The 13,819-nt window shown below is 46.7% G+C and overlaps 1 protein-coding gene across 1 annotated transcript in view; it reads left to right on the top strand.

Annotated features, from left to right (window-relative positions):
• Positions 1–574: 574 nt before the first annotated feature.
• Positions 575–13,819, top strand: part of TRRAP (transformation/transcription domain associated protein) — a 109,527-nt gene continuing 96,282 nt past the window's right edge. The window contains exons 1-14 of the mRNA XM_056866151.1: positions 575–674; positions 3,822–3,871; positions 4,207–4,317; positions 4,460–4,564; positions 5,159–5,242; positions 5,557–5,613; positions 6,377–6,502; positions 6,721–6,798; positions 7,692–7,780; positions 8,208–8,304; positions 9,365–9,503; positions 10,111–10,189; positions 11,851–12,085; positions 12,235–12,556. Coding sequence (XP_056722129.1) covers positions 575–674; positions 3,822–3,871; positions 4,207–4,317; positions 4,460–4,564; positions 5,159–5,242; positions 5,557–5,613; positions 6,377–6,502; positions 6,721–6,798; positions 7,692–7,780; positions 8,208–8,304; positions 9,365–9,503; positions 10,111–10,189; positions 11,851–12,085; positions 12,235–12,556 — 1,672 coding nt within the window. The remainder of the gene's footprint in view (positions 675–3,821; positions 3,872–4,206; positions 4,318–4,459; positions 4,565–5,158; positions 5,243–5,556; positions 5,614–6,376; positions 6,503–6,720; positions 6,799–7,691; positions 7,781–8,207; positions 8,305–9,364; positions 9,504–10,110; positions 10,190–11,850; positions 12,086–12,234; positions 12,557–13,819) is intronic.

The raw sequence follows: 13,819 nt of genomic DNA, 5'->3' as shown, positions 1-13,819 counted from the left end.
AAGCCCCTGTCCTTGAGGTTTCCCGAGAGATTATCCAGAGGATGCGGGGGGTGGGGGGATAATGTCCAGGTGGGTCCTAAGTGAGGGCGTGTGTGTATGTTTCTTGATGCACATGTGAAGGGCAGGTAGGTGAGGGATGTGGATCTAAAACGATTTTAGGATCTCTGTGTGTGCTAGCCAGCGTGGTGTGGTGGTTAAGAGCGGCGGACACTAATCTGGTGAACTGGGTTCGATTCCCCACTCCTCCACCTGAGTGGTGGACTCAAATCTGGAGAAGCGGGTTTGATTCCCCGCTCCTCCACGTGAAGCCTGCTGACCTTGGGCTAGTCACAGTTCTCTCCGAACTCTCAGCCCCACCCACCTCACAAGGTGTCTGTTGTGGGGAGAGGAAAGGAAGGCGATTGTAAGCCTCTTTGAGACTCAAAGGTAGAAGAAAGCGGGGTATAAAAGCCAACTCTTTTTTTCTTGAAATCATCCTATGTTCCAAGTTTTTTTTCTTTTTTTTGGGCAGGTGGGCCAATATTTGTGATCTCTAGCCTGTTTATTGTGAGTGGCAGCCAGATTCCAAAGAGAAATGGCGTTCGTTTCAACGCAAGGGCCCACGGTGGTTGACCAAACCACCTTAATGAAAAAATACCTCCAGTTCGTGGCGGCTCTGACAGATGTCAATACGCGTAAGTTTGTTTTGGGGTGTTATCTTGGTGTCTGGGGTTGGGTTATTGGCCTTGGCCTGCTACAGCCATAACGGTACAAGGGTACTTCCTAGTTCCAGTCCCCGCTGCGCCGTAGAAGCTTGCTGGGTGACCTTGGGACAGTCACACGCTCTCAGCCTCATCTACCTCGCAGGGCTGTTGTGAGGAGGAGGATGTTGGCAGTGCAATCTTACAGAGAGTTACTCTAGCCTAAGCTCATTCATTTCAATGGGCTTAGACTGGAGTAACTCTGCATAGGATTGTGCCGTAAATTGCTTTGGGTCCCTTTTGGGGAGAAAGGTGGTGTGTAAACGCAATAAACAATTGGATGGGGAGTGTGCTACTTTTTTACTGGCAGCTGCCATGTTGAATTGTGGAACTCCCTGCCCCAGGATGTGGTGATGGCTGCCAACTTGGAAGGCTTGAAGAGGGGAGGGGACATGCTCATGGAGGAGAGGAGAAAATCCATGGCTAGCCATGGCTACTAATCAAAATGGATACTAGACATGATGCATACCTATTCTCCCCAGGATCATAGGAGCAGGCCTATTATATTAGGTGCATTGGAAGACAGGCAGGATAATGCTGCTGCAATCATCTTGCTTGAGGGCTTCCTAGAGGCACCTGGTGGGCCACTGTGTGAACAGACTTGATGGGCCTTGGTCTGGTCCATCATGGCCTGCCTTATGTTCTTATGTAGTGATGGCTACCATCTTGGAAGGCTTGAAGAGAGGAGTGGACACATTCATGGAGGAGAGGGCTATCCATGGCTGCTTATTATATTAGATGCTGTGGAACACAGGCAGGATGGTGCTGCTGCAGTTGTCTTGTTTGTGACTTCCTAGAGGCACCTGGTTGGCTACTGTGTGAACAGACTGCTGGACTTGATGGGCCTTGGTCTGATCCAGCAGGGCTTTTCTTATGTTCTTATGTAGTGATGGCTACCATCTTAGAAGGCTTAAAGAGGGGAGTGGACAGGTTCATGGAGGAGAGGGGTCTCCATGGTTACTAGTAAAAACAGATACTAGTCATGACGCATACCTATTATCTCCAGTATCAGAGGAGCAGGCCTATTATATGAGGTGCTGTGGAACACAGGCAGGATGGTGCTGCTGCAGTCGTCTTGCTTGTGGGTTTCCTAGAGGCACCTGGTTGGCCACTGTGTGATCAGACTGCTGGACTTGATGGGCCTCGGTCTGATCCAGCAGGGCCTTTCTTATGTTCACTCCTTATGTTACTTTTTAAATGGCTATTTTTATGTTTTTGTCTGTTAAAATTAGGAAGAAGTTCATATCCTCTACTTAATAAGCTTTTTATTTAAACCACAGCCTTAAGTTTTAACCCAGATTGAGTACTGGGGCATATTTTAAACAGTGGATGGGATTTACCATTTATATTTGTGTTTTGGTACTTTTAATGTTATTTATTTACGGTACGCTCTTGCTTGTGTCTGTTTTAGATGTTTCTGTGACGTTATGTTATGACCTACGGTTGCAACGTTAAATTCGGTTTATTCATGATAAATAAAACCGCCGGGTCGTTGTGAACTCTGGCTTGAAAAGTGGGAATCAGTCTTGGGGGGCGCGCACTCGCCTGCTTCCCGCGTTGGTCATCTGCACAGACGCCAAAGCGTGGCTGTTGCTACTCAGAGTTTCCTACTGACCCACAGCATTTGCAAGTCCTGGTGAAGGGGAAACCTGGTTTTTGTTAGCCATGGGTTAGTGGAGGAACCTCTGTCAAGGAGTATAACTTGTTAATGATCTCTAACTAATCTCTAATTGTGTTCAGTTTTGGGCACCACAATTTAAGAAAGATGTAGACAAGCTGGAACGTGTCCAGAGGAGGTCAACTAAGATGGTGAGGGGTCTGGAGACCAAGTCCTGTGAGAATAGGAAGAAGGAGCTGGGTATGTTTAGCCTGAAGAGCAGAAGACTGAGAGGGGATATGATAACCATGTTCAAGTATTTGAGGGGCTGTCATAGAGAGAATGGTGCTGAGTTGTTTTCTGTTGCCCCAGAGGGTTGGACCAGAACCAATGGGTTGAAATTAAATCAAAAGAGTTTCGATCTAGACATTAGGAAGAATTTTCTAGCAGAGCAGTTCCTCAGTGGACAGGCTTCCTTGGGAGGTGGTGGGCTCTCCTTCCCTGGAGGTTTTTAAGAAGAGGCTAGATGGCCATCTGTCAGCAATGCTGATTCTATGACCTTAGGCAGGTCATGAGAGGGAGGGCATCTTGGCCATCCTTTGGGCATGGAGTAGAGGTCACTGGGTGTGTGTGGGGGAGGTAGTTGTGAAATTCCTGCATTGGGCAGGGGGGTGGACTGGATGACCCTGGCGGTCCCTTCCAACTCTATGATTCTTTAAACGAAATTACCCATATTCAGGTTGCTAATTCACCAGGGACAGTTCCAAATTATATACAGCTTCGACTTCAGCTGTTTACATTTATAATTGAAACAGAAAACTTTCAGATGACGCATCACAGTAAATACAGTGATAGGCCCAAACAAATAGACAACAAGCTAATCCAACAGGTAGTGTTCTGCGTCACAGATATTGTTCTGGGTTGTACACCCTCAAACCACAAGTCAAATAACATCTTTCAAAATTAATTCAAAATATAACGTACAGCCTTTCCGCAGTCAGCTCAAATTTCCTGTTATGCCAATTTGACCAGGACTAAGTGGTGAGCTTATGCAGGTTGTAGTATCCACGTATAGTCTTCCATTCATATTCTGGAGGTGGAGTGGGTGTATGTTCCCCAGGACGACTTGGAGCTTTCGAGCCACACTTTGCACAGAAGGGTACGATTTCTGCGTTGGTAAGCTCGGAGATCGCCCTGAGCCCCGTTTTTACGAAGAAGCAAAATGATGAGCGTTATTTTCTCGAGCCCTACAAACCCTCCCTTTGTGTTTGTGTGTGCGTGTGCGTGCGTGCTTGTGTGAAAATGCGTGACTGAGAAATCTGGCCTGCGTGACTGAGAAGCGGTGATTCGTAAACACAAATTTCGGGTGGTGAGAGCCAAAACTGATAAGATCTGATTGCTTCTTTGGATCAAATGAACTGTTTCCTGAACGTTTTTACTTGTTGGGTGTCTTTTTTTTTAATTTTTTTCCTTTTCTTCTGTAGCGGATGAAACCAAGTTGAAGATGATGCAAGAAGTCAGTGAAAACTTTGAGGTACCTGCCGTTTGTCTGAGCTAAGTATTGTCACCCCTGTTGGGCGGTCCCCGGAAGGGCTGTGGCTCAGTGGCATGCAGAAAGTCCTACGTTGAGTTCCACCTTTGAAGCCTGTGGACACGGAAGGCTGTAACTGCTTTGGATGATGTGCTTTTCTCTCTTCTTTTAAGTGCTCCTGCTTATTTCATCTCAGTTTAATCCAGTTTGTTCTCGTGTTGGCCTCTTTTTTGTAAGCTTTTGAAAAGGAGAGTAGTCGAGTGAGAAATTTCTTGAATCAACGTGCAGGAAGAAGGTCTTTGTTGCCTCAAAAGCTGTTTCTTTCTCCCTCTTTATAGAATGTGACGTCATCCCCTCAGTATTCCACATTCCTAGAACACATCATCCCTCGATTTCTGACTTTTCTTCAGGATGGAGAAGTTCAGTTCTTGCAAGAAAAACCAGCACAGGTACACAATTAAACTTCTTGGCTGATCTATCGACGTCTGTTATGGTCCAGAGATCAGCCGACATCAATTTAACTGCACAGTTTAAACACAAATATAAAATTAATGTGCAGAGTTTCACAACCATATTTTTTTGTCTCCCTAGCAACTGAGAAAATTAGTTCTGGAGATAATCCATAGAATACCCACAAATGAACACCTTCGTCCGCACACCAAAAACATCCTATCTGTGATGTTCAGATTTCTAGAGGTACTGAACTTTAAGGCACTAAATCTTTGCTGTATTTTAAGAATTACTGTGGATGTAGATTTCCCTGCAATTGCAACTGCATTGCGGGAAAGGTAACTGGAGCGGAGGGCCATTGATTAAACATCATTGCGATGTTTTGGGGCTCTTCCGCGCTTCTTTATGGCTGCCGTTGATATATATCCCTTTGTATCTGACGAGGGGAGTTTTGACTCTCGAAAACTCGTAACCCCGAAAGTCGAGTTGGTCTCTAAGGTGGTGCTGGATTCCAATCTAGCCACCCCACTCCTCGATGCAACGGGTTCCATTGTCGAACCACTTCTTACCATTATGAAGTTTCTCCAGATGCTGAAATGAATCCCTCGGTTGAGCTGGTTAGATCCAGTTTTGCTTTCTGGGGCCACGGACAACCAGCCTCCCATCCCGTTCCATGCGAGAGTCTCCCCCTCCAGGCTGAACGGAGTTGAAAACAAACTTTTCCTACTAGAGGCACGAAATAATCTGATTAGCGCGATTGTTATTGGTAGTTAGGAATTCAGTCCTGATCTAATAAATCTTGTGTTCTCTCTCCTCTTCCCCCCCCCCCCCCGGTTCTAGACTGAAAACGAGGAAAACGTACTGATTTGTCTGCGGATAATCATAGAACTGCACAAACAGTTCCGGCCACCTATCACCCAGGAGGTAAATCTTTTAAGCATAAAACCAAACGAGGTGATGCTATTGTACCACCCTGTATATTTTCAGCCCTCCCCTTTTTTGTCTAGTTCCAAAATCTGAAATTTCCAACTGTCGTACGTTTAGCTCTTCTAAGGTGAAATGTCAAAAAATCCACTGGGGTGCACCAGACCCCTTTGGGGTTGCTTGAAATTGCCCTTCAGCTCTTGCCCGATGGGGCATTTCTCCATCTTTGGGACACTGCTTGTGAAAAGATCTTCCGACGTGATGGCTCCCTGCTTTCCGACCGATACATTTTTCCCTTTCCCCTTTTCTCTCAGATTCATCATTTCTTGGATTTCGTGAAACAGATTTACAAGGAGCTTCCGAAAGTAGTGGTAGGCCTTCCTCTGGTGTTTAAATTAATAATAATAATTTATTTATTGCAGTCCTAGACCACAAAATATCATATTGCGTTTCTTTGTGACGTTGCCAAAAACCTAAAACCTTGCATTTCAAAGAATTTCTTTTGTATATATATTTTTATAAACCTTGCATTTCAAAGAATTGCTAGCAAAAAAACATTTAAACTCCTTTTCTTTATAACTGCGCATGGGTTTGGGGAGAGGGTCTCAGTGAACGAATGCCCCACAGTTTAGCTCCGCTAGTAATGTAATCAAATACAATCCTAAATAAAACCGTTCTCTACTGCCTCCTAAAGATTGAGAGTGAAAGGGGTCAGGCGCACCTCCCCGAGCGTTTGTTCCAGGATTGAGGGGCTGCCACCCAAAAGGCCCTGTCTCGTATGCCCACCAAACGAGCCCCTTTCCCTCTCCTCTTATTTTGTCATTTGTTCAACGCTGCTAATTTTGTTCTGATACCGCCGTTCCACAATATTTTATATGGTTTTCTGTTGCTCGTCTGCAGCCGTTTTGGGAGAGAGAAGCGGTGCATAAATTGTTGTAACTCGCATGCCTTTTACAACTACTGGAGAAAGGTTAAAAAAACGTGTGAATGCTGCTGAGATGTAGAAGTGCCGTCCTCAGCAGAATTACACCCTTCCCTGTTGAATTCATTGAACTCCCAAGTGGTGTAACTCTGCTTAGGACGGTGCAGGAGAAGCGTAGGCAGTACTTAAGTCTCTCCTGCTTCTTGATGTAGAATCGATACTTCGAGAACCCGCAGGTGGTGCCGGAGAACACGGTCCCGACCCCGGAAATGGTCGGCATGATCACCACCATCGTCGTGAAAGTAAATCCGGAACGGGATGATGGCGAAACGAGAACAGTGCGTGTCATAGATACTCGGCTTGTAAAGTCGAGCAGGCTTCCCCTCCCTCTGCAGGATATGGGTGGGAGTTTTGTACGAGCTCAAACGGGTGTGTATTTGAGTGGGAACACCATCGGCAGACTCTGGGAAGGAGCTTCCTCAAGTGGGGTAGGGGGAAAGGCTCTCTACATAATACTTCTGAAACAGAATCGGCATTCTTAATTTTTCTTTCACAGCATTCCATAATTCCCAGAGGTTCTCTCTCCCTGAAAGTGTTGGCCGAGCTGCCGATCATTGTCGTCCTGATGTATCAGGTAAGTATGGGGACTGGGAGCGTCCTTACATCTAAGGGGGTGCGCCTGAGCAGTTCTATTCAGAAGAAAGTCCCATGTTATTCTGAGGGCTTACTCCCAGGGAAGACATTAGGAAGAATTTTCTAGACATTAGGAAGAATGTTCTCCATCTAGACCAGTGGTTCCCAACCTTTTTTTGACCAAGGACCACTAGGACTTTTTTGTTCGGTGCAGGAACCCCAAGGTTCAAAATAAAAATTCTGAGAATTTGAAAATAAACTTTAACCATAACTGCTAAACATTAAACTTAGAATAATATTTGAATATATTTTTATAATAGAGAACTTTTAATTGAAAATATTAATTTATTATGGGTTTATAACTTTGTTTTGCGGACCTTAATTTAGTTCTCACGGACCCCTGGGGGTCCACGGACCCCCGGTTGGGAACCAGTGATCTAGACATTAGGAAGAATTTTCTAACAGAGCGGTTCCTCAGTGGAACAGGCTTCCTCGGGAGGTGGTAATCTCTCCTTCCCTGGAGGTTTTTAAGCAGAGGCTAGATGGCCATCTGCCAGCAATGCTGATTCTATGACCTTAAGCAGATGATGAGAGGGAGGGCATCTTGGCCATCTTCTGGGCCTGGAGTAGGGGTCACTGGTCACTGGGGGTGTGGGGGGAGGCAGTTGTGAATTTCCTGTATTGTGCAGGGCGTTGGACTAGATGACCCTGGTGGTCCCTTCCAACTCTATGATTCTATGAATTGCAGTCCCTCCTCGGTCTCCTCCAACAGAACACCACGTTTATCTGGAGGGCAAGATAACTTTAAAAGTCTTGCGGTGTGTCCTGCTGCTTAGAACGGAGACGAATGACCTGGAGTCGTTTATATCGGGGTTCGTTTTTTGTGTCTTCCAGCTTTACAAGCTGAACATTCACAATGTGGTGGCTGAATTTGTGCCTTTGATCATGAACACGATTATTATTCAGGTGTCCACGCAGGCAAGGTAAAGTTACAAGACAAAATACCTTTGGGAAAGCCGTGCTTTCCTTTTGCGTGCGCTCTCTCTCTCTCTGTCTCTCTCTCTGTCTCTCTGTCTGTCTCTCTCTCTCCCCTCTCCTGATGGGAGAATCAGCTAAGCCTCGTGTTTCATGACACAACCAACGTGGCAGGCTTTTTGGGTTTGATTACTTTTTAAAAAAAGAGAGAGACCAAGTTGTGAAGCCACATGGAGTTGTGGCCCAGCGGTAGAGCATCCGCTTGGCATGCAGAAGGTCCCAGGTTCAATCCCCGGCAACTCCAGGTAAAAATATCAGGTTGTAGAAGATGGGAAAGACCTCCGCCTGAGACCCTGGAGAGCCGCTGCCAGTCTGAGTAGACAATACTGACCTCGAAGGACCAAGGGTCTGATTCCTTATATGTCCCATTTTCAGGCAGCACAAACTATACAACAAGGAACTCTACGCCGACTTCATCGCCGCGCAGATCAAGACGTTGTCGTTCTTGGCTTACATCATAAGGATATATCAGGTGAGGCGCGGGAGTTTTCAGTGGTGGTTCTTTAAGGTGATGTTTCGAGTTGATACTGCGTTCGTCTCGGGCCTTAAATGGTCCGAGTGCGGAGAAAGGTGTAAAAGTTGATGTAGACGTCTTCTGCGAATTGCGGACGATTCAACCGGAGTGTGTGTGTGTGGTTCCTCTGGGAATTTGTGGTGTGCCGAAAGGGTGGAATAGAGGGAAGCTGGTGCGCCCCCCTTTTTTCTTCTCTCCCTCCCTACATCAGTGATGCTCACTCAGTGGCTCAGGAGCCCCATGTGGCTCGCTGACATGCTGCCTGTGGCTTTTCTGAGCGCCGTTCTCAAATGGGGCACACGTCCCATGTTCCCGGCAAGTGGGCAAGGCTGGTAGGGCTTGCAGTTGGCAGGCGGTACACCCCTGGAGACTGCTGCCCTCGGAGGGACTGGGGGGCGGGTCAGCTGCGAGCCTCAGCTTTTAACCTCCCAATGGGACACGGTTTTGTAGCGTTTGGGACTTGGGACTGTTCCCCCCCCAAAAACAACAACAACACACCAGTCATCTGGAACTGTCCTAGCCACCCTGAGGAGTGACGGGGCAACAAGGAGATATTGTCAGTGGGGAGTGTAGCTCATAGTGCCAGAGCTTCGTCCAGGGAAAGATGGTGAGATTGGTAACTTACATTTAGGTGGATCACTCCCCTATCAGTTCATCAATTCGCAGGAATTGTAAATTAATCGTCTGTCTGTCTGTCTGTCTATCTAACCTAATCTAATTCCATCTATCTAATCTAAATGTTTTGTCTATCTAATCTATCTAATCTAATTCTATCTATTCACTCTGTCTTATTCTATCTATCTGTATTGTATATTTTATTGCGGTCAATTTACCAGTTCCATATAAAATTCAGAGATCTACAGTTACGCTTCCAACATCCAAATTCTATCTAATTCTATCTATCTATTTTATCTTTTAGATAAGATCTATCTATCTATTTTCTGTCTAGTCTAATTCTGTCTATCTAATTCTACCTTCTCTATCTACCTAATTTGAATGTTATTTGTGTCCTGGCCAGGAGCTGGTGGCCAAGTATTCTCAGCAGATGGTGAAGGGAATGTTGCAGCTGCTGTCCAACTGTCCGGCAGAGACGGCTCACCTGAGGAAAGAACTTCTCATCGCCGCCAAACACATTCTCACCACGGACCTGAGGAGCCGTACGCAACGTTTACATTTCTCTTTGAAAAACAAAGTTGGGAATTGGAAGAACTGGCTAAGGAATCGCATGCAGATTGCTGGTGCCAATCTGGCTGCCAACTCGGAAGGCTTGAGGAGGGGAGTGACATGTTCATGGAGGAGAGGGCTGTCCATGGCTACTAGTCAACATGGCTACTAGTCATGATACATACCTCTTCTCTCCAGGATCAGAGGAGCATGCCTTTGATATTAGGTGCTGTGGAACACAGGCAGGATGCTGCTGCTGCAGTCGTCTTGCTTGTGGGCTTCCTAGAGGCACCTGGTTGGCCGCTGTGTGAACAGACTGCTGGACTCGATGGTCCTTGGTCTGATCCAGCATGGCCTTTCTGATGTTTTTATGTGGTGATGGCTACTATCTTGGAAGGCTTTAAGAGGGGAGTGGACATGTTCATGGAGGAGAGGGCTATCCATGGGTACTCGTCAGAACGGATACTAGTCATGATGCATACCTATTCTCTCCAGGATCAGAGGAGCATGCCTATTATATTGGGTGCCGTGGTTTTCCTTTGCCTTCCATTACGACCAAGTTCTCTAACTTTCCTTTTTCCTTTTTTTTTTTAAATCCAGAATTTATTCCGTGCATGGACAGATTGTTCGATGAATCTATACTCATAGGTGTGGGATACACTGCACGGGAAACTCTGAGGTGTGTAACGACATCGTTTTTGGGACTGGGCCCCTTGCCAGAGTAGGATGGCATAGGTCTGTCGGGGTATTTAACGGGTGCGTCAAGATCCAAGATCTCTTTTTTTCAGAGCCTTGGCAGAGGGCCGCGCCTGTCCTTTCTTGGGAGGCGCTGTTAATCCGTGTGCCGTAAAAGCAGGTCGCGGACGTGCTTCTAATGGGTCAAGCCAGGGGTCCCCCAAACTTTTTGAGCCTGCGGGCACCTTTGGAGTTTTGACACATGAAGCTGCCTTATACTGAATCAGACCATTGGTCCATCAAAGTCAGTATTGTCTACTCAGACTGGCAGCGGCTCTCCAGGGTCTTAGGCAGAGGTCTCAAACATCACCTACTTGCCTGGTCCCTTTAACTGGGGATGCTGGGGATAGAACCTGGGACCTGCTGCATGCCAAGCAGATGCTCTACCACTGAGCCGCAGCCCCTCCCCACAGCACGGTGGGCGCAGCAGCAAAACGGCAGCTGCAAAATGGCCACCGCGGGAGGCAGAGCCAGCCACAAAACGACGTCCGTGGCATCGTCGATCCTTGTGCTGCGCAGCCAATCTAATCAATCAGAAAGAAATTTCTAACACTTAGAGCGGTTCCTCGGTGGAACAGGCTTCCTCGGGAGGTGGTGAGCTCTCCTTCCCTGGAGGTTTTGAAGCAGAGGCTAGATGGCCATCTGTCAGCAATGTTGATTCTATGACCTTAAGCAGATCATGAGAGGGAGGGCACCTTGGCCACCTTCTGGGCCTGGAGTAGGGGTCACTGGGGTGTGTGTGTGGGGGGGGAGGTAGTTGTGAATGTCCTGCATTGTGCAGGGGGTTGGAGTAGATGACCCTGGTGGTCCCTTCCAACTCTATGATTCTATGATTGTAATAGCGGGAGAGGTTTTTCCCCCATAGTGGATATAATTCTGAAGTTGTCATTTGCTGAGGAGTAGACACCATCTTCCTGCACTCAAGCACTTATCATAAATATGCCGTGGGTAGGGGCACTGCTAATTTTATTTTATTCAGACTCTTGAATTGATCTAAATACGGGTTGAAATTAAATCCAAAGAGTTTCCATCTAGACATTAGGAAGAATTTTCTAACAGTTAGAGCCGTTCCCCAGTGGAACAGGCTTCCTTGGGAGGTGGTAAGCGCTCCTTCCCTGGAGGTTTTCAAGAAGAGGTTAGATGGCCATCTGTCAGCAATGCTGATTCTATGACCTTAAGCAGATGATGAGAGGGAACGCATCTTGGTCATCTTCTGGACGTGGAGTAGGGGGTCACTAGGGGTGTGGTGGGGAGGTAGTTGTGAATTTCCTGCATTGTGCAGGGGGTTGGACTAGATGACCCTGGTGGTCCCTTCCAACTCTGCGATTCTTGCAGTCTTGCTGGGCGACAGCCCTCCCTGAGCCCCACACACTTCGCAAAAACACTTTGTGGGCGCTGGAAAAGGTGTCGCACCCCATTGGGAACCCCTGGTTTAAGCCCTCGCATGCAGTGGGAGAGTGGAATTTCTTTGCTCAGGCCCATGCGTTGCCGTTGAACCTGGGCCGATCTTTCAAAACCATAACTTCTCGAACCAAGCCAGAAATACACCATTCGGCGCAGCTGATGCTCTTCTTTCCCCCCTCTTTTTTTTGCTTGGGCCCCCAGGCCTCTCGCCTACAGCACGCTGGCAGACCTGGTGCATCACGTCCGCCAGCACCTGCCGCTCAACGACCTCTCCCTCGCCGTCCAGCTCTTCGCCAAGAATATTGACGACGAGTCCCTGCCCAGCAGCATCCAGACCATGTCGTGCAAGCTCCTGCTGAACCTGGTGGACTGTATCCGCTCCAAGAGCGAGCAGGAGAACGGCAACGGCAGAGACATCCTGATGAGGATGCTGGAGGTAGCGCGGTGTAGTTGTAAATTTCATGCATTGTGCAGGGGGTTGGACTAGATGACCTTGGAGGTGGCCAGTATAGCTTCATTGTGTATCTTGGGGAGTTTGTTTGTTCTGGCTGCAATTCCCTTTCTTTCCTTCTCCTCCCCCTCCAGGTGTTTGTCCTCAAATTCCACACCATTGCCCGCTACCAGCTGTCCGTCATTTTCAAGAAGTGCAAGCCGCAGTCCGAACTGGGGGCGGTGGAAGGCGCTTTGCCAGGAGTCCCGGCTGGCGGCGGCACGGCCCCCGTCCCGTCCCCCGCGCCCACCACTCCCGTGGCCTCGGCAGCGGGGCCCGTGTTCGAGAAGCAGGGGGAGAAAGAGAAGGAGGACAAGCAGACGTTCCAAGTCACCGATTGCCGGAGCCTGGTGAAGACCCTGGTCTGCGGAGTCAAGACAATCACGTGGGGCATTACCTCTTGCAAGGCGCCAGGCGGTAATATGACGCAGCGTTGAACGGCGCGATCTATTTTTTTTAAATTACAATTTTTATTTTTTACATTCACAACAATGAAATTAGACTAGGCTGGAGAAATTGTCTGGTTCAAAGCCATCCAGTGAGCTCTATGGGTAAATGAGGATTTGAACCCAGGTCTCCCCAGCCACGCACTAACATCAATTTCAATACCTTTATTGGCAAACTAAGTACAGTCAGTAAGAATAAAACTAGCTACTGTGCATCATTTTACCTCATCTCTTAATTACATCATCAAAACATTTGGCTGCAGATTCGATGATCTCAGGACTGCGGGAAGAAAAACAACAAGTTCATCTTACTGTCATCAGCTTGGTTAGCATAGTTTGATAAAATAGGGTTTAAAAGTGCAGCAGTCAAAAGGACAGTACAAAAGAATATGGTCAGTACTTTCTATCTCTCCCATAACACAATTACACACTCTGTCAGAGTATGGAATTTTCTTATATCTCTCAAACAGAATGGCACAAGGGAGAACATTAAAACGGGCTAGCATATAAGCTCTCCGAAGGTGGGGAATAGTAAGTCAGGAGAAATACTCCGGGAGAGATAGCCCCCATTGTAATGGTGAGCATCTGCCAGAAGCTAAACTTCTAAGTTCTTGCCTCTCAACATTGATAAGCCTTTGCTTAATCAAGGTGAATTTTTATTTTTATATATAGGGGTACAGAAAGAAAGAAAATAAGGGAAGAAAGAATGGGGGGAAATCAAAGAAAGAAATCTGTCTGTGCCCAAGCTTTAATGTAATAATGCGTACATGCACTCTTCATCAATTTTAAACTTAAATTGTTGCTTTCCGATCCAAGTTATTAATTTGTCGTTCTTCTAAATTACACAATGAAGTGCAAAAAGATTGGAAGCGCTTAATCAATACTTAGTAATCAGGTAGTTACTATTACCATAGAATCCATACATGAGCATTTCTATATCAGTTGAACTAAAACCGCGAACTTCGAATGCTAGTTATTGAGTTAGCGTTCTGCTCCTCTGCACCCTAAAAAACAAAAGGCGCATGAATATTTGTCATATGTGTGTGCCATATAATGGCTGCCAATTCAACTTAAAGTCATCTATTGAATTCATTTTCATCAATGGTGCTAATTTTGACATCAGAGCAAAATCGAATAATTTGTTAATCCATTCAGCCATTTCTGGAGTTGTAGAAGTTTTCCAATAATTTGTGTGAATGGCGTGATCATTAATCGTGGGGCGGGCACGTAAAGG

This window comes from Euleptes europaea, chromosome 21, assembly GCF_029931775.1.
Source record: "Euleptes europaea isolate rEulEur1 chromosome 21, rEulEur1.hap1, whole genome shotgun sequence".
Classification (NCBI taxonomy): domain Eukaryota; kingdom Metazoa; phylum Chordata; class Lepidosauria; order Squamata; family Sphaerodactylidae; genus Euleptes; species Euleptes europaea.
The sequence above is the reverse complement of the archived record's forward strand: the minus strand, read 5'-3'. Positions and strand labels throughout refer to the sequence as shown.